Source organism: Paroedura picta, chromosome 5, assembly GCF_049243985.1.
Source record: "Paroedura picta isolate Pp20150507F chromosome 5, Ppicta_v3.0, whole genome shotgun sequence".
NCBI lineage: Eukaryota > Metazoa > Chordata > Lepidosauria > Squamata > Gekkonidae > Paroedura > Paroedura picta.
Window position 1 is genome coordinate 56,275,489 of NC_135373.1, and position 20,288 is coordinate 56,295,776.

At 42.4% G+C, this 20,288-nt stretch overlaps 2 protein-coding genes across 3 annotated transcripts in view; one reads left to right on the forward strand and one right to left on the reverse strand.

Annotated features, from left to right (window-relative positions):
* The first annotated feature begins 814 nt into the window (after window positions 1–814).
* On the forward strand, window positions 815–10,281 carry PSMC2 (proteasome 26S subunit, ATPase 2). The gene is made up of 12 exons (XM_077338095.1): window positions 815–1,046; window positions 1,674–1,711; window positions 3,006–3,087; window positions 3,713–3,812; window positions 4,734–4,865; window positions 5,982–6,054; window positions 6,200–6,295; window positions 7,573–7,737; window positions 8,186–8,273; window positions 9,371–9,573; window positions 9,817–9,913; window positions 9,998–10,281. The coding sequence occupies exons 1-12, from the start codon at window positions 977–979 to the stop codon at window positions 10,153–10,155; spliced, it is 1,302 nt and encodes a 433-aa protein (XP_077194210.1). The 5' UTR covers window positions 815–976; the 3' UTR covers window positions 10,156–10,281.
* A 1,197-nt stretch (window positions 10,282–11,478) lies between these two features.
* Window positions 11,479–20,288, reverse strand: part of SLC26A5 (solute carrier family 26 member 5) — a 37,032-nt gene continuing 28,222 nt past the window's right edge. For both annotated transcript variants that reach the window (XM_077338096.1, XM_077338097.1), the window contains exons 13-19: window positions 19,522–19,628; window positions 17,966–18,035; window positions 17,187–17,279; window positions 15,696–15,806; window positions 14,755–14,970; window positions 13,465–13,519; window positions 11,479–13,388 (exon numbers count right to left, since the gene is read on the reverse strand). In XM_077338096.1, the coding sequence (XP_077194211.1) occupies window positions 13,210–13,388; window positions 13,465–13,519; window positions 14,755–14,970; window positions 15,696–15,806; window positions 17,187–17,279; window positions 17,966–18,035; window positions 19,522–19,628 (831 nt within the window). In that variant the 3' untranslated portion in view covers window positions 11,479–13,209. The remainder of the gene's footprint in view (window positions 13,389–13,464; window positions 13,520–14,754; window positions 14,971–15,695; window positions 15,807–17,186; window positions 17,280–17,965; window positions 18,036–19,521; window positions 19,629–20,288) is intronic.

The window sequence follows — 20,288 nt, forward strand, 5'->3', positions numbered from 1 at the left end:
TACAATGTTCCAGATATGCTGGGATGGGGATTGCTTCAGTCAGTAGTATTGATGCACTACTTTTCTCAGCAGCTCAAAGGATTTCAGCATGGAGAAGTCAGAGTAGCCTATGGATTCTGGTTTTAACCTGCTTATTACTGAAGACAATCCAAAGTGCACACACACACAAAGATAGATATAACGATGCAACTGAACTAAGGCCAAAAGGATGTTCAGTTGTTGATGTAAATGAATGCAAAAGGAAAGCGCTAACCTGTTTATATAATAGGAACATGGAATGTGAGAAGTATGAATCAAGATAAACTTAAAATAGTAAAAAAAGAAATGTAATGCCTTGAACAAAACTGTGTTTGATTTAAAGGTGCCACTGGACTCTACATTTGTTCTGTTGCTTCAGACCAACATGAATCTAAGGACAGTTATTGTTACTCAAGACTGGAACTATTTTGTTCTTTGACAGCAGGCACAAAAGGGGTTTTCTTTCCCCTCTTTCTTGTCCCACCTTCTTTTTGCCAAATCCATCGTCATTCTTTAATCCGTCAGCCTTGTCTGAATTTAGAAGTTGGATGTCAATGGTCGGGGAGGCAGAAATAAAATATCTTTGTAACCCGCAGCGAGACGTTGGTCGACAGCGGCGGGTAATAAATCCAAATAATAAGCAAACAAATAAATATTGATACCGAAAGTTCCATGGGGCATTCTTTTCTATATGGTCCAAGAGGGGCTTTCCATTAAAAAACCGCCCATTAATAGAGCCTTTAAAGGGCTGGGGAACCCTACGGAAGTGCAATTGAGTGGGTCCGTCATCTATTTCTTTCCCCCAGCCGGGAAGACGGTGCCTGCTGTGTACGTAAGTTCCTCTCCTGGCGCGGAAGAAAGCGCTCGTAAGGTGCTGTGTAATGCCTGAATTGCGCATGTGCAGTGGCCGGCTCTCTGCGCAGGTTCGCGGCTGGGAGCTGCTCGAAGGGGCGACATCATGCCGGATTACCTGGGCGCCGATCAGCGCAAAACCAAAGAGGAGGAGAAGGAGGATAAGCCTATCCGCGGTGAGAGCGTAGCGCCCCCTCCCTCGTTTAATCGCTTACCCTCAGAAGGAAACGGCAACCCCGCGGGTCCCCCCTCTTGGGCTTCCTTGTTGGGCTTCCTCTGGCCATGCGTTGTTCCGGGGCCTGAGGGTCGCCCCTAGAATGACAACCTGCAGTGTGCCTTTTCTCGAAGGGAAGCCCCGTTGCGTTCAGTGGGTCCTCTCTCAACTTATAGTTGTAAGAGGAGCTTCCGTTTCCTAGTACACTGATTTGTTTTGGGCCCCGACGTTGTAATGCTCAATTTGTAGTAGTTTTTTAGAGCGTCCGATGCGCTGAACAAAGTGCTTGCTAGTAAGTATTTTTAGGTTTGCAATCATGGCACACTGTTTAATGCTTAAACTGCATAAGGCCCTCCTTCCCTCACCAATGGAAAGAAGGTAGGGTTGCCAACTCCTGCAATTAGAACCAATCTCCAGACATGTAAATAATTGAAGTAAATAAGTTAAATACTAAATTTTGTTATACAGGATTGGTTTTTTAGGCAAGCTGATAACACCATTGGAGGGATTCTTCTCTAATTCGGTAGAAGATGCAAACCAAACACATTTTCTTTACCCTTTAATCTGGGTTTGTATCTCTGTCTTGCAGCTTTGGATGAAGGTGACATTGCCCTGTTGAAAACATATGTAAGTACTTTACACAATTAAACAAGTGTTTTTCCAGAAAATATTGTCAAAAAGCTGTATTGCGAGGGGGACTTGGCTTAAAGCAATGCCTAAAATTTGTCACAGTAGCTGACAACTTTTAACATTGGTAAAAATTTCAATTAGGAAAAAAAACATTCACAAATGAAATCCACCTTATAAGATGCAAATAGAAGCTTGAAAATTGCACTTTCCAAAAATGGGTTCAAAAGCTGGGTCTTCATGTGTGATTTTAGGGCAAACAGCCTATAGTGTAATTGGATGTTTTACCTGCAGAAATAAAGAAATGTGATGAGACTCAAGCCCCTTAAAAAACAAGTCCTGAAAGTATTGTCCAAATATGCACAAGCTGGTACTAATGCCAACGTATGAGTTTCACAAACTCTGAAATGATAGTATATATCACTCTACTAAACCAAGGCCAAGTCTGAAGAAGGATATGGCTTGTGTGTGTTATGTGCTATCAAGTCATTTCTGACATACAGCAACTTTGTGAATGAATGACCATCAAAATGCCCTATCATTAACAACCTTGCTCAGGTCCTGTTGACTGAAGCCCGTGGCTTCCTTTATTGAGTGAGTCCACCTCATATTGGGTCTTCCTCTTTTCCTGTTGCCTTCAACTTTTCCTAGCAGCATTGTCTTTCCCAGTGAGTTTTGTCTTCTCATAACAGAGCTAAGAAATCTGCCCGAGATCTTGAAGAATTGCTGCTGGTAGTATTAGGAAGTGACTGTGTAGCAATCTGCAGCTGATGGCTGTAGATCCAGAAATGGCTTGACGTGAAAGCACTTATGGCCCTTCAAAAATGAAAATAAATTGGAGGGGTAGGTGGTATGTTAGAATAGCCAATATGTGAAAGAGTGGCAGACTCAGTCTTTTCTGGAATCAAAAGGCTTTACAGAAAGAGAATTAAGAGAGATGAGAAGTTTCTAGTAATCTAATTATGTGAAGAGACAGGGATTCTCCTGGGTATATTTATTTATCGTGGCCCTCCATGTGTGCTACTTTCTGATAAAAGATTTGTAACAGCCAGTGTTTTGGTTGCTGATTTATTAATCATCCTATCTATTATCCGTAACATTGTTGTATATCTTCGGTTATGCAAATAGGCTTTCTTACGCTGGCTCTTCATTGATCTCTTGCTGTGAATTTTTATATAGGCTTGTTCTTTAATTATAAAAAGGTGGTTTGCTTATAAGCCGGATGACATATTTACCCACATGTTTTCCTTTATTTCCTAAACCTTGTGCCTTTAACTTTAAAAAAAATGGCCAGGGCCAGAGCACGTACTCAAGGCAGATCAAGCAAGTAGAAGATGACATTCAGCAGCTACTTAAGAAGATCAATGAGCTCACTGGTATGTATTTTGTGGGGGTCTTTTGGAAGCATATTTCTCTTTCACGTCCGTCTTGTTTGTTCAAACTGTTGCGAGGAACACATCTCACAATTCTTGCACAAAATGCCTCTCTCTCTTCGATGGAATTGGATGTTGACCATTCCCAGGAAAAGCTCTGTAGCAAAGAGGGAGTTAGAAAAATTCACCAAGGGGAGCTTCTCAAGAAAGCAGTGGGCGAAATAGGGGAATGTGGAAAAAGAAGCTATGCAGGGTAAAACTTCACATGCAGCAATTGGAACATCAGTGTAGAAACGCAGAGGGAGACTTAAATGCCAGTGATTAAGGGCATGAGTGCTCTTGGATACATATGAATTCAAGCCACATTCCCTCAGCTGTACGTTTAAGTTCTTAGTGGAAGCATTCGAGAAAATCAACATTATCTATAAATGGCTGACTTTCTGTTCCTACATGTTTCCCCTTAAAATAATGTTTCTGCAACATTGGAAAGCCTGTCACACATGTCTGTGAGAACTGACAAGAGTAACTAAGATGTCTTTTTTTGCTGCAAAGTATACCTGAGTGACGAAGCATTGGCCTGGATGTGTCAGTATTACTACTACATTGTTTTTTCTTCCTGTCATTGTAGGCATTAAAGAGTCGGACACGGGATTGGCTCCCCCTGCCCTCTGGGATCTGGCAGCAGATAAGCAAACCCTACAGAGTGAGCAGCCTCTGCAAGTGGCCAGGTAGGCAGGCATTTCCTCTGATCAGCCACAGGCATACAGCTCTTCAGTTGCTGCTCCTGTCTTGGTGTGTAGCAGCTTGTCTTCCAAATTGAAGCTGTCTCAGGGCAGCTTCCAGCATAACAGAAGGAGCTTCAGGATGACTATCAAGACTAAAGTCATCATACAGACTTGCAGCTCAGAAACTACTTCCTTGCCTGTCAGTTAGGTGCATGTTTCCTTCTGCCATAATTGAGATCTTTTGAAAATTAATGTGTGAAGTGATGTACATGTTAAGACTAAAGCATTTGAAACTCTATGAATAAAATTTACACTGCAAGCAAGTGGATATTTAAGATTTCATGATAGAACTTTGATGTCATAGGAAGAGAGACAAAAATACAACGTACGGGAGTAGTTTGTAATGTCCTGGTTGCTTAGGCAATAGTCGTAGGTATGTATTGTTCTATGCAACTCGGAATAAGTCCTCATTTTGCAAATTGAGCAAAACTCAAATATTCTCAGGGGCAGATTTGTAGAGGGATCAAAGCGGAGGGATCAGCTCAGGAGGGTATTTTTATTAGTGTTAAAGTTCCTCCTGCACAGATTGTCTTCTTGCCTGCAACAGATATTTTTGCATGCAGATTTTTATTTATTTCCATTATTCCATTTATTCATTCTGCTTATATATCACCCCTTATTGTGAAGTTTATTTTCCTGCTGCTCTACAGGTCCAGCCCAATTGCATTACTTTGCCTTACTAGGGATATTTGTTGTTAGTGTTAAATCTCCTAATCTGCTTGCAGAATGCCTTTAACTGTATTTTGTAATCCACTTACTGATTGATTGAAACGTTCTTTATCATATTGGTAAGCAGCCTAGGAACCCAGTGAGAAAGGAGAATTATAAATGAATATGCTGATTCTGATTTATTATTCTTGCTAGGTGTACCAAAATAATCAATGCAGATTCTGAAGACCCAAAATACATTATCAATGTTAAGCAATTCGCCAAATTTGTGGTGGATCTCAGTGACCAGGTGGCCCCTACAGACATCGAAGAGGGGATGAGAGTTGGGTGAGTGGCTACAAACAATTTTTCATTTATTCTGGATCAGTAACTGAGGATAGAATTTGCAGAACATGCTTTTTAATATTACTTTTTATAGTGTATGGATCCAAAGCAAAGTTCCGTGGGTGTTATACAAGAAAGGACACAATAGATTTCAGCAGCTCATAGTATTAGTAAAATGCAGTGCATTAAAACAAAAATTTCAAAGATTGTAGAAGCCAGCAGTTCATCAGGCTAAATTTTACCATGTGGCCTGTAAATAAAAGTCTTCACCTGTCTTCTAAAAGCCAGCCTGGAGGAAAACTTTGGAACCCCCTGATTCTCCAGGCAAGGGCTTTTATAACTAGGATGCCTACACCCAAGACTGTTAACTAGATCTTATTGCAACACACTGTTCTTCTGATGGGAAGGGGCTCAAAAGAGGGACTTTGTAATGCCCAGCAATAGGATATAAGGGGTGTACTTCTGGATGAAGAGAGGTCAGGTTATGTAGACATTAAAGTCCAAAACAGCACCTTCACCCAAGCCGTTAACCAGTGTAGGTCTTTGGGGTTGTACAGTCTCTGTGACTACTTTGCCATTTTTGGCTATTGCATTTTTACTGCAAACATTGTGAGCATTTAGTATATCAGATTATAAAATGAATGACAGGAAGCTCGGTGAGTACCTGGTGGCTGTTAGGATTGACTGTAAGGGAGCACAAGTAGGAAATCAGTTCTTGGGCTTCTTTTTTTCTGAAGTACTCATAAACTTAGCAGAAATTCCCTTACATCATCAGGACAGTATAAAGGTGTCAAGGCTAATAACCAAATGTGAACTGGCTCCAAATGTTTATAATGGCATAAGGAGCATAGTGGCCTTAGGAAGAAGGGACGTATGATGAGGGATTTGGATATGCCACCCATCCAGTTCTATTTTTTTAATATATTGCTGTGCGATCCTAATATGCTACATGCTGTTGCAGTTGGTTTGTAATAAAAGAAAGCTAAATGCCTTGGCTGAGGAGAGTGGGTTAGGGTACAAGGCCTTACATTTCTCCCATATTTCATCAGCATCTTTTCCCCAAGGGTTTTGTGGGGCATTTTAATAAACAAAGGTTCCTTTGCAATTGATTTTTTTCAGTGTTGACAGAAACAAATACCAGATCCACATCCCCCTGCCTCCAAAGATTGACCCAACTGTTACTATGATGCAGGTGAGGACCATTTCCATTTCTTTCCTTGGGATTTTCACTTTTGTAATTTAACATCTTCATGCTAACCTACTGCTGTTTTTCCAAGGTAAAACTTTTCATAGCAAAGGTGTAAAAGGCTGTGTGTACATATCTCTTTGCAATGTAGGTAGAAGAAAAACCTGATGTCACTTACAGCGATGTTGGGGGCTGCAAAGAACAAATTGAGAAGCTTAGAGAGGTCGTGGAAACACCCTTGCTTCATGTAAGTATCAAATGGTTCCTCCCTCCGCATAGAGCTTGTCACCATTTCTTGTCAGTAGCAGAGGAATCTAAACCAGTTCTTTTGTAGTAACATTCCTTCTGGAAAGACTTCCTTAGAAATGGTCAAGATGTGTTCGCATTGCCCACTTGGGGGAAGTGATAAAAACTGCCTTGCTGATTCAGAACAAAACAGAAAGCTAGCAGCTCCTTAAAAGACTTAACATTTATTTAGTACTTGCATCAAAGCCTGTTTTAAAAACGGGCTTTGAAAGGGGTGGCAGGTAGGTGTGCTCCCACGCAATACAGTGGCCCAGTGCTACTTCATGGCAGAGCATGGCTGGCATCCTCACCTGCTCCAAGGCAGCCAGGAGGCCTGGGAACATGGTGGCCCAGCTATGGGGGCTGGGTCAGCAGGGCCAGCACTACACCTGTGGCAGAGTGTGGCCAGTGGCCTTCCCTGCTCCTTGGCAGACAGGAGACTTGGGAACACGGTGGCCCAGCCACAGGGGCTGGGCTGTCAGGACCGGTGTTGTGTCCGTGGCAGAGCATAGCTGGCCATTTGGCCTTCTCCAATCCCGTGCGGCCAGATGGCCTGTTACAGAGTAGCAAGCCTTACCTTTGGCATCTTGCACGGAGGGCAGCCGAGTCTTCTTCTCAGAAGTAGGGGGAGAGTCAAGTGACTCTCTCCGTATTGGGGTCATACCCCCCCCCCCACTGAAAGCTAATCTGGTAGATGATGCATTTTCTGCACACAACCCCAGCATTATTATGGCTACAGGTGTGTGTGCCAGAGATCATTTTTTCAAATAGAATAGCCTAAGATTTGTCTGTCCAGCAATTCCCCTTACCTCATAAATGGTGTGTGAAAAAGATGGCTTTCCCTTACTATTGTTCCCCAGTAACGTGTTGTTTAAAAAGATATGAATGGAAGATGATCAATCCACTTAAGAGACACAGACAAAACTTCCTGGATATAACTGTAACTTGAATGCAAATAGAGGACGGCCCTCTCTCTCAGATGGTGCACCTAGGGGGAAAAACTAGTTTTGCATTTGAGTAACTACTGTACTGCCACTGACAATCTGGAGGCAGGTGAGATTACTAGCTGTTCTGAGAAGGAAGCAGTCTTGAGTCTTGTGCTGTTGATCTACTCTAGAGCTTTATTAGGCTCCTGTAGGGATATTTTTTGGGTCTAGTGCCAGGATATGGACAATTCCTTATGGCTTTGTAGGACCTTTTGTCCACCCTCTCTCTCTCTCTCTCTCTCTCTCCCTGCAGCCAGAACGCTTTGTCAATCTTGGGATTGAGCCCCCCAAAGGAGTGCTTCTCTTTGGTCCTCCCGGGACAGGCAAAACCCTCTGTGCTCGTGCTGTTGCGAATCGGACCGATGCCTGTTTCATCCGTGTGATTGGATCTGAGCTTGTGCAGAAATATGTGGGAGAGGTAATTAAATGGGAGCACATTCCAGGCGTGGAGTGGGGTAAGGTGGGAAGATGAATTGTTTTCACAGAAACTTCATAAATTCTATAGAAATTCTTTTTGTTGCATTTACATGCAGCCAATTGCATGCTTCTTATTTGGATCATTTTTGTGATGCTGCTCTTCTGGAATTTGGTTGAAACCTGGTCCTGTTTCCTTATCCTGTGGCAGTCCTGGTGTTTAGAATCAGTACTTTATCTTTCAGTGAGCTGCATGTGTGGGGTAATAGGCTGTCAGCACAACTTGGTAGTGACTATTGCCTGTTACAACATAGGCTCAATGCAACTGAAATAATTTCAGTTGCATCTTGAGTGCTTTGGTAAGCTTCAGCTTTTACCTTCTGAGTTGAAGCCTCATGATTCTTGGCTTATAGCAATAGAAAATGATGTCTCTTTCTCTCTGTATAAAATAGGGTGCTCGAATGGTTCGGGAGCTCTTTGAAATGGCCAGGACAAAAAAGGCTTGTCTTATCTTCTTTGACGAAATCGATGCCATTGGAGGTTTGTAGCAACAAGATGTATTTGTTGTTGTCAGGTGTGAAGTCGTGTCCGACCCATCGCGACTCCATGGACAATGATCCTCTAGGCTTTCCTGTCCCCTACCATTCCCCGGAGTCCATTTAAGTTTGCACCTACTGCTTAGGCTCGTTCAAAATATGGTCCACTATTAAATGCAAAGTTCTTTTTTCCTAATACAGAAAAAAACCATATTGCCTCCCTCCCTCCCTCCCTCCCTCTCTCTTTCATATACCGCCCTCCCCTGAGGCTCACGGCAGTTTACATGGAATGTAAAAACCTCTCAAATGGCTCTCTTCCCTGTGTTGTTATTCTGTGGGCTTTTTCTTATTCCACAGCAATGAGGGGCTCTTGTGCACCTTTCAGGGTCTCCACAGCTTTTCTCCAGTTGTTCCCAAACCTACTTTACTACCATATTTTGAGAAAAACCACAGCAAAGACTGGGTATCTAATGTGAATTTGGGAAATTTCGGAGTTCCTCAGTCCTGTGGCTATAGCAGCCATGTTTCTCTCCTTTCCACTGGGGAACTTTTTGCTTAGTTTTTTAACTTGCAATCGAATAGTGTTGCAATGAATTACCAGCCATGATGTTTCTAAAAACTTATCTCTATCCCTTCTGCAATAAAAGGGGCTAGAGACTTCAGTCTCAAAACAGGTAAACAATCTCATATCCTTTGTCAGTACATTATAGGATAACAGGATATTAAGTTCTTTGTTAGATGCTATCACAAGGTAATTCTGGAGCATAGTCCCATATGGAGTTGTGCCACTTGAGAAGGTACAGGGGGCTGGGGTTGCTCCTTTGAACACTTCACATGGGGTGTTCCCTACCCATGTAAATGCAGCATAATAGGGAGAGAGCCACACCTAAAGAAGGGGGGAGCAAGTTGTCTCTTGGGCTGTTATGCCAGCCTAGCATGTTCAGGGAACAAGAAAATTTAGTTCCCCCCTTTTAGAGGTCACAGTTCTGCTGTGGGTAGGCAACTCTGGCCTTCAACAGCCTTTGATGAAGGTGACTTACAACTGCATCTTGTGGACTGGCTTCTTTCAGTGATACTTAATATTTTGTACCCTCTTCTTAGGTGCTCGTTTTGATGATGGGGCTGGAGGAGATAACGAAGTCCAGCGCACAATGCTAGAGTTAATAAACCAGCTGGATGGCTTTGATCCAAGAGGCAATATTAAAGTGCTCATGGCAACCAACAGACCTGATACCTTAGATCCAGCACTGATGAGGCCCGGAAGGCTGGACAGGAAAATTGAGTTCAGTCTGCCTGACCTAGAGGTTAGAAAAGTTTTGCTTTTGTACACAGCAAATGTTATTCCTTTTTATTACAACTAAGCATTGATAATAACTCTGTAGGAGCTCCTGACAGTTTCTGCATGCAAGCAAACATAAAAATGAATTAAATAGCAAGCCAGGTGTAAGCCTTTCTAACTTTTATCAGAAATTTGCTTCAGGAGAGCTGTTTGCAGAGCAGTTCACTTTATTCTTAAGCTCACAACTTCAACCTGAATTTCTTTTTAGGGTCGAACACACATATTCAAGATCCATGCTCGGTCAATGAGTGTTGAGAGAGACATACGGTTTGAATTGCTGGCACGACTATGTCCAAATAGCACTGGTAAGTCATAGTCTATATATTCCCATTTTGAGCTGGAGGATTGCTCAGAGTTGCCACTAAATCCACTTCCCTTTCCTTTAAAAGGTGCCGAAATCCGGAGTGTCTGCACAGAGGCAGGTATGTTTGCTATCAGAGCACGAAGAAAAATCGCCACTGAAAAAGATTTCTTGGAGGCTGTGAACAAAGTCATTAAGTCATATGCCAAGTTCAGTGCTACCCCTCGCTACATGACTTACAACTGATCCTGGACAACTCAATAGGTCTCTCCAAATTGGTCCTCTCATATGGAGGAGTGTCCAGAGTAAGAATTTGATGTGTGTGCAACATAACCTAGTTGAGTGTGTAGAAATAAATGGAACATTCCAATATACAGGGTGTAAGTTATTTACTGATTCAACTTTATTATTGTTAGTAAAGGATGGTGATGGAATCCTTAGTGTTAATGGCCAGAGGGCCTTCTCAGTTCTCTGCCTGGGCTTGAAGGTGTATGGCAGAATACTACTTGGTCCCAGTAGTAAGTCTTCAGGTAGTAACCAACCATGGGGTTCTCAAGACATGATCTGAGATGGTCTGTAACTGCCTTCCCTGGCCAAGTTCTTAGTTTCCAAAATTCAGCTAATTAGGCTGCTCTTACTATGTCAGTAGGTAGGGCTGATTCTAGTTATCCAGTAAGATATCCCCTGCAGGAGCGAGAGCTCCTCAGTTCTTTCTCTGCCTAACTAGCAGCACATAGCAACAGAGTTCTGGTACTTCAATGCCCCCACTTCTGTGGCCCATTCTCACTACCTCAGGTGCTGTACTGGTCTAAAGTTTTTCTTAAATATTTTTGGGTGGGCTTCCCCTTCTTAACCTGGAGTGAAAATTCCTTCCTGGCCCTGTTTACCAGTGACCAGTAGCCACACAGAAAACAAAACCCCATAAGCATGGGATGAGACAGCTGGTCTTTGCTTGGAGTGTGTTGCTGAATGCCCAGTGTCTTTCAGCCTGCAATCCACAAGTCTGTTTGCCCCACACATTCTGCAGTGGGGCTGCAGGAAGCTGCTTGAGAGATGACAGCCAGTGCTGGGCCTGATTGCCCAAAGTCACAGGGGCTGTATAAAGGTCACTTGACAAGTACTGGAGATGTTCCCCCTCTGAAGGCTCCACTGATCCCTACAAGCATGCACTTTTATGTGGAAAGATGATTTTGTGTAATTTGAGGTACAGCTCCCAGTGAAGTTCCAGGGGCCCTGGGGATTTTCTCTGCACTACTGGGACCCTCTGATATATTGAGGATCTCTTCCAAATTCATATTGTCAGTATGTACAAGGGTATGCATCAGAGCAGGGATAGTCAACCTGTGGTCCTCCAGATGTCCATGGACTACAATTCCCATGAGCCCCTGCCAGCATTTGCTGGCAGGGGCTCATGGGAATTGTAGTCCATGGACATCTGGAGGACCGCAGGTTGACTACCCCTGCATAAGAGAAGCTTCAGGGAATGCAGCCCCTAGTGTTTACAGTTGCTGGTGTAAGGGGGAAAGCTTTAATTTCAAGAATACACATAAAAACTCTTGCAGCAATAGCTTTCAAAATGTAGTATCTGCCTTTATGTCAGGTTTTTACACATTGACCATACAGAGGGTTGAGGGGAGAAAACAAGTTCACTTGTTAAAAATGTTGCATTGCAAAAAGGTATCAAACAAAATATACTGTGTAGTCTAAGACATAAAAATATCTGTTGATCTGCAATATAAAATAGGCTTGGATCCTCCCAAACAGTAAGTATGAAAATAGAAATTGACAAAAATCCTTCATACTCACCCCAGGATCTAAGCCATCTAATATTACTTGCTCATGATGCATTCTGACAAGTTCCGAACATCTGTCTGGTAGTATCTCACTTCTCACACACACACACAACTATGAAACAAGTAAATGTGCCTCCAACTCTGCACCAAGAGGATTCACTTATATAATAAAACAGTACCACAAAACATGTATGTAAGCTGACAATGAACCCACTTTCTCATTTTGATTCTGACGTTGCTGCTCTTCAGAGCTACATCACAAGTTATTTTATAAGGAAGGTTCAAATTGTCAATGGCGAAACTGTAACATAGACTTCTCTCCTACCTGAACAGCCCATTAGTAACACTAGCTGCCTTTGGATATAGTGATAAAATCAGCCTAAAGCCACACCATTTTGTATTCTTGCAATATGTAGCAAGACAGCAGGCCGACAACACACAGCAGGAAAAGAACTGGTGCGAGAACACTGGGAGCTTGCATCATCTTGCTTTCACAGAAAGTTACAAACATGCTTAGGTCTGCCATGGCAGTCAGCAAGATATAAAAGTGCATTTACATGATAGCTGGCTGAAGTCAGCCAACCTGCCATACACTTGTTCCTACAATTAAGTTTGCCTTTGACCAAGCTGCCATATTATAACAAGGATAGTAACTACTGTAACAGCACTAGTAGCCCTTGAAGGAGGCGTTATGAAAAACTGACTTTATAACACATGTGAAATGGTGGGGATGGGGGTGGTGACTTCTTTGAAATCCCTTTTCCCAGGTGATTGTACATTTGCTTCTCAGTGAGATTGGTAGCTGTTGCTTCCTTGTGTTTATTTTATTTACTTAATTAAAACACGTTTCTGTGCTGCTTTTCTACCTAAATAGGCTCCCCAAAGCAGTGACCTCTAGAATGTCGATGTTCATCTCATTGCAGATCTGCTTCAGTGCAATCATAGTACCTTAATGTGTGAGAAAGTGATCCATCGTCATCTGCTAATGAGCAAAAACTTGATTCAGTCGAAAAGGGCAATACACAAATGGAGCAAAGTAACATTGAACGTTAAGACTTTTTCAGCCGTGGGAAGGTGCTTTTTAAATAACAACCACAGCTGGTTGGAAAATTCTTAAATCTTTAGACAATGCAAATCACAGGTGTTTAGCATGATAATGCCTTTTGGTAACAGTGGCAGACAGGCATCACTAGAGGAAAGAATGGGAATTAGTCCCTTTCCCCACTTTCCCCCTCCTCAACATAGTGCAATATTATCTGCTGGCATGTCTCTGAACAGATAGAGAAACCTGAAACATTTCTGCAGGAACAATCCTAAGTGGTTCAACTTTAGCCAGATGTTTGCAGCATGAAAATCATTTTGAGGGAGTATTAAGGCTTTGAATTCCTTGGGCAGTTCCACAGCAGAAAACTATCTGCCCTACTGCCAATCGCATGCCCTGAGTCCACAGTCTGAAGCCCTATGTCATCTGTGCAAAGTAAGCACCCATCCATGTACTTCCAGGTAATCAGTTCTGCTCCTGTAATTCAGGCATGTAGGAGTCTGCCTCTAATGGCCTCTGTGAGGCCGAAGGAACTTTCAGTTGGCTGCTGCTAAGTACAGCATCATGAATACTGGGAAACAGCAAGTCTCTTCGGGTAGGCTTGTCAAAGAACTGCAGTCTGACAAGATTGTCCATGACAGACCCTGCAAGGGAGGAAAAAACGCCGTAAGGGACAGGATAGAAACCAGAGAAGTGTCACCCTTAACAAAATATGCTTACCGTTGCAGCCAGTTATATACACGGAAATGCCAATGTCTTCATATTCTTTTATGATCTACAGCAGAACAGATTAATTTGAGGTTAGCATTCTGGATCGAACACACTTCACAGTGAGTGTACAACAATAAAAAGCAGTTTTAAAAGCCATTGTTGAAAGATTTTTTTTTCTCTTTAAAAGGCTATTTCTTTTCTGCAACAAAATGCAAAGTGTTCTGGTACTCCAGCACAATTAATTCAGGAAGTAAATATTTTGACAAATGACAATGGAAATACTTGGATTCTACAAAGAAGAAGAGTTGGTTCTTATATGCCGCTTTTCTCTACCCAAAGGAGTCTCAAAGTGGCTTGCAGTCCCCTTCCCTTTCCTCTCCCCACAACAGACACCCTGTGAGGTGGGTGAGGCTGAGAGAGCCTTGATATTACTGCTCGGTCAAAATAATTTTATCAGTGCTGTGGCGAGCCCAAGGTCATCCAGCTGGCTGCATGTGGAGGAGCAGGGAATCAAACCCAGTTTGCCAGATTAGAAGTCCGCACTCCTAACCGCTACACCAAGCTGGCTCTCTCACAAAGTAAGGAAGAGTGACAGTACTGAAATGCTCAAGGCAGTAACCCCCAACATTCTGCATGCCAATGGGGTTCCTTGGGCTCATCTGATTCTTTCCCAAAGCAAACAGCCACTCCTGGTTCATAGTGAAGGTGATTCTTCAGAAGAAACCAGAAGGCATCCTCTTTAGGTCTGCAGTGAATACCCATTTGGAAAAAGGTGCTAATTTTGTTACTGATCCCAGAAAATCCCAGAAGCCACTTTGAAAAAAGAAAAGCTTTTTTTTGTTCTGCTTTTTACTACTCAAAGGGGTCTCAAAATGGCTTATGATTGCCTACCCTTCCTCTTCCCACAACAGACATAGAGGAGGTGAGGCTGAGGGAGCTCTGAGAGCTGTGCTTGGCCCAAGGTCACCCAGCTGGCTACACTTGGAGGAGTGGGGAATCAAGCCTATTCTCCAAATTAGGGGCTGCCGTTCTTAACCACTACACCAAAATGGCTCTCACACATTGACACTCTTTTCTCCAAAATTTCAAATGCACCCACTAGCCTCTGGTCAAATGACACAAAACAGCCAGAAGGAACTCTGGCTCAAGTCCTGAAGTTGTGCAGGAAAATTATGCCTCGTGCCCTTCAGCCAGGAGCAGACAGAATTTTCTCTCCTGTAAATGCTTTTAAAGTCATAATGTGTTTTTGTAAAGGTACCCTCAATTTAAGATGGAGAAGAAATGAAGAATGTGACGTACTGATTTTAAGGTTTTTGCTCCAACTGAATCGATAAAGTTCACTGGTGAAAAATCCAAAATGATGGAATGTACGTTGATTCCTGGCTCCATAAAATGTTCAAGTTCATCAGGAGAAGAGTCTTGTGTTGTGGCTGCTGTGGCTAAGAATTTTCCATTGACTGACAGTTCATCCTTTGGCCCTTCCAGTTTCACGCCGTTTTCTACATCTTCACTAGTCTTTGAGGGAGAATAAAATCAGACTTTAGTTCAGACATTTTTAAAAAACTGAACTTCTATACTTTTCCCATTTTGGGTGAAAAAATAGAGCTAATCTGCATTTAAATTAATCTGGAGAAGACAACACATTCTATTTAAATCTTTAAATGCTGAGATCTGTCATAATGGTCTTTCTTGATCTGTGTATAACCAAAGAATTACTCCACCCCTTCCCAAACCATTTGTTGCTATTTTGGATCAATCATCACTGATGATTTTGAGGTGGAAGAGTCTCCACAAAGTATCTTTTCCTTACATTAACCACATAATGAAATTACGGTGTGAAAGATGTCTTCCTCCCATGTAGCAAAAACCTTTCTGACATGCATTTATTCTTTTGATTTATACACCGCCCTTCATTGTGATGTCTTGGAGCGCTGTTAGAAAAGCACTGTGGTGGGTGTAAGCTTCCATGTTCACGAGGTAATGAAATCTCAGGTTTCCAAAAACATAAACCTAATCTGAGATCCAACATTCATGCTCTATTTTTGGATTAATGAAAGTTCATGCTGGAAGACTGGTGCTGGCGGACTTCTATTTTGGAGGTCTTCCTCGGCTTCATTCACGCAGGGCTTCATTTGTTAAGACCAACAAGTGCAATGACACATAGATCAGATATGACACCACCACTTAGGACTCATTCATGATTTCGTAAGTGTAACTAACGAGAAATATTCCATACTTACGAGTTTCAAGACTGCTTTCTTTTCATGTTTGTGCAGTTGCTTTAGTTCTTTGGCATGTCTTTTCTGGGCTTTCTTCCTTGCAGCTAATATTGCACATGCATCAACACCAGTCTACCACAGAAAGAAAGCAAGCTCAGACTTATCAAAGATTCATAGGCTCAAGGGTGGTGCTCTTGCTTAAATCCATAAAACAACTGTTAATCTTTAAAAAACTGCTTTGCAAATCTACCAAAATGTATCACACGTGACTCAGAGCTGCAACATATGATCAAAACACTCGAGTGATGCAAATATGGCTGGATTGTTCTCCTGCAGGTGGTTGGTGAGAAATATCTGTTTTGGAAAGCCTAGGATCCAGGGCTTGACTGGGATGCTAAAACAGCCCTGGTGTAAGCTGAAGCAAGTGGTCCTGGACAGAACCAAAGAGCTTAGAACCAGGTTGTGGTGACAGTTGCTCATTCTGCACATGTTGGATAATGCACTTTAGAAGAAAATTTCCCTGTTCCAGCAAGGAAAATCCAGTTGAAAAAGCATATTGAAAATGCATCATCCAATGTATGCAGAATGAGCAATGACAAGTGGGCTGGGCTACAGGAATTGTAATCACTAATGCAGTCTGGGTTCCAGCCAAGTGGACCCTGTGGCTCTGCTAACACCTCAGAGGCCTCTTGAACATGCTTGTTTCTGGTCACCAGAGGCTCTCAGAGAAAGAAAAAAACAACTGGTGCTTGTAGGGTAAGAATCTTTAATTATTGTGTCATCCCCCCTTCCTATTTTCCTAATTGGACTCAGCACAGCCCTTTTGTCCTTTCACCAGAGGTTGTCCGCAGAAGTAACTCACCAGGAACTGTCCTCGCAAAATTTGAGTCCAATGGCACCTTTACGACCAACAAAGATTTATTCAAGGCATAAGATTTTGTGTGCAAACATGCTGTTGCACATGTTAAAGACAGGAACCCCCTGCCTGGAGCAAGTGTAGCAACTTCCGGTGAGTTAAAACGCCAGTTTGCCCCTGGTTATGATGCTGAATTGCTGACGTTTATAAAGCTGAAGCTTCATCCCCCGATCTGCGCATTTAGACCTCATGGTGAACTGGATCCTAGGATACCAGAGCAGGATGCTTGAATCATGCTCCGTGCATAAGGGGAAGAAGGAAGGGGCAGTGGAGCATGCAAGCATTACTGATTGCAGCCAGAATATCGGAATACTGCTATGTCTAAAAATAAAAGAATCCTGCTGTGTACTAAGCTATAATTCTAGGCTGCATTCCCCCAAACATGCTACATTTGTACATGAGAGTAGGGCATTTTGCCTTTTATAAATTTTGATGATGAAGTTTTTAAACATTAAAGAGCCCAGTCCATCTGTGGACTAAAGCAATGTAGTCTAGCCACTGATAAAATGCACAAGTCTTCCTTCTGTACAATTTGGCTCATTGCTAAAATGTTTTAAACGTATTTTCAGCACTAGGGAGGAATCAGGGCAACTCACCTTTTTCTTCAGTGCATTAACATACAACTCGCTGTTGGCAAAATACAGTGAGGAGTTCGCCTGGAATATTTTGATTCCAGGGCATTCTTTCACCTATGGAATGAAGAGGAATGAGAGTATACATTCTTTTCACAGCCTGTGTTGGTATTTCTGCCAAAGAACTTCCAGGAGAGGCTCCAACATCCTGGAATATGCCGAAAACAATGTGTATGAAAGGCCCAGATTACTGTTTCTTTGACACCAGACTTCCTGAGATGGAAGGTGGAGGGGAAAGGGATGATGAACCATAAAATGACATTCAAAAGCTGAATCTTGCAGTTATCACCTCAAAACACTAATCATTAAGGTTGCCAGCGGCCTGGAGGGGGAAAGGAAATATCCCTTTAATAGATACTTAATGCATGGAAATGGGCAGCTGAAGCTTCAGAAATCTGAGATGTAGATAACATCCTATTAAAGTCTATCAATTCCATATCACAAGCATGGGAAAACACACAGACAGAATTCCCTTCTGATCTCCACTCATGATTCTAGTTACTCCCTGGTTGTAAATGACATAGCTACAAGTTCTTCCTGGCCACTCTCCCCTAACCATGGCTCTCTGTGTGGGGGTCTAGATTGGTATGAACAGATGAACTCATGAGCTAATCATTACAGGATTCTAAAGGATTTTCCTGTGGTCCCCTTTCCCCACTTTAGTCCTCTCCAATGTACAATTCTCAAAATGGATTCTCTTAGCTGCCTCCTAAGAAGCATAAGAATACCTAATGCCTTCCTACCTCTTCGTACTCTTCCACATCACAGTAAATGTCCGTATCACGAATCTGGCCAAGGATTCTGTACTTAGGACTGTAGGAAAATAAAAGCAAATGTGATCATGGTTGTGACAGACTACATAAAAGCAATCTTTTCCAGGAACTGCCCTAAAGTATTACTTCTTTGAAAGGCCCACTTAGGACAGGGGCCAGTTTTCAAAAAAGAATGGTCCATTCCCAGTATCACAGCAAATTATGAAGGGAGAGAGACATGAGCAGAAAGTATATAGAGAATGATCAGACCACCAAGGAGGAAGCAACAGGCAGGAATTTGGCCCAAGACAGGAACTTAACACAGCTAGGACAGCCAGAGCGTACAGGCAAGCGGAGGACAGCAGTGTTAGCGTTCTGCCGGTGAGGTAGCTTTTTTGATTGTTTAGATGTTTGGACTTTGCTGCAATTTACATATATTATGAGCAGCTCTAGGGACTTTTGAGCAAAGCAGGAAACCAATCAAATCCATATTAAAACCAATTCAATGGCCCAGGAAACAAACACCCATGGGATCCCCATCTTCATCAACTGTGCCTACTGCAATGTTTGGATATAGTGATCCAAACAGGTTTTTCTGCTTGCGTAGTTTGTTCAACATAAGCCAAAGAAGCAAACAGCAAAACAATTATAAAATTAAGCCTCCTTGATAGTCAAATTCCATCAACTAATTGAAAATCCCCCATTCCAAAGAGAAACCTCAGCCTCAGCTTTATAAAAATAAATACATAAAACTGTACAACATTATAAATGACAGAAAGAAAAATGGCAGTTTTCACAGGTAGAAAATCTGGTTCATAGAGTCAAAAGTAATCTTCTGTGGCAGATTTAACTTGCAACTGAACTCACCTGAGATTGTTCAGATGTCCTTTCAAAGCCTGGCAGGCCTGTGCAAATATTTACTTTGTCTAATGGTTATCCTTAGTAACATACCTCAAATTACTCCAGGTGGGAGCAGAATTCTTTGGGAGAGGTTAAAGCAGGCTTTCTCAACCTAGGGTTTCTTAGTGGCCTTGGGTTTCCTGAATGGGTGGGAGTTAATTTTTATATACTTAACAAATGTGTTAAACATTAATTGGGAGATATGACTATATAAGGTCATGTCAACCCACCCACCCCTCCCAAAATGGCCAATGATGGGCCTGGAGGGGTTGGGAAGGGGAGGGTCCTGGGAGGGCTATGCTTCCCAACCATGTTCTGCAGGATCACACTACTTTGGGGGTTTCTTGAAGCCTGAGAATTGTGTCAAGTGTTTTCTCAATTGTAAAAAAGTTGAGAAAGGCTGGGTTAACAGAACCAATGAGAACACAGTCAGCCTCAGCAACCATCTCTCTATCAATTGTATTTCAACTATACAACTGTGTTACTGGATTGAAAGCACTGTGCGTTACAAAACAAGAACTGACCTGAATTTTGCCATAGAACCAAGCATGTGTGCAGCTGACCCAGGAGATTGTTTCTTTCTTTTCTTTTTTTACTCCCCCCACAACAGTTTTGAGGATAGGAGAATAGGAAAGACTTTGCCTCACCTTTGTGTTCTGTATATGATGGTAACCAGTGCAAAACCTACAGCCATGAGCAGACCATAGTCCAGCCCCATGAAAACTGAAGCCAGGAAAGCTACAATCCAGATAGCCTAAACATTACAAATAAAATCAAAACACACAATTAGCTGTTTATCTCAACTTTCCTACAGACCCAAAGTGACTAAGAACAGCATGAAAGAGATGACAAAGGCCAGCCATTTCCACATCTTGCTCAAAAGAAAAGTAAGGGGGGGGGGGAAGAGATCAACTCAGAACCTGAACTGTGACTGGATGGATAGAAGCCTAGGATAAACCATTTCAGAATAATGCTGGCAAGTTAATCTGTTTGCTCACCTCAAATATAACTGCCTAAAGCAAATTCTACCTTATTCTGAAGAGATCTTCATATAATCACATTACATGCCTAATTAATTCCTATAAACAGTCCCATGAGGAAATTTTCCTCCATGTTGCATTTTTTGCTATCTCTGCTTCTACCACTGCAATTCTAAGAACTCTATCCTGGAAATAAGCCCCACTAAATAGGATTGAGTAGGATTCTGCCAGAGCTATCACAGTTCCACAGGGCCTGCAAGACAGAGCTCTTCCACCAGGAATCTGGTTGAGGCTACGGCTAGAAGATCTATGGGGTCCCCTCCCCTCCTTTGGATGTCTTTTGCTATCTAGACACCGCTACATCTTAACCATCCACCCATGGCACAGGTTAGGATGGGAGGGGTTCGTTGAGTGGGAATTAATTGGGGGGAAGG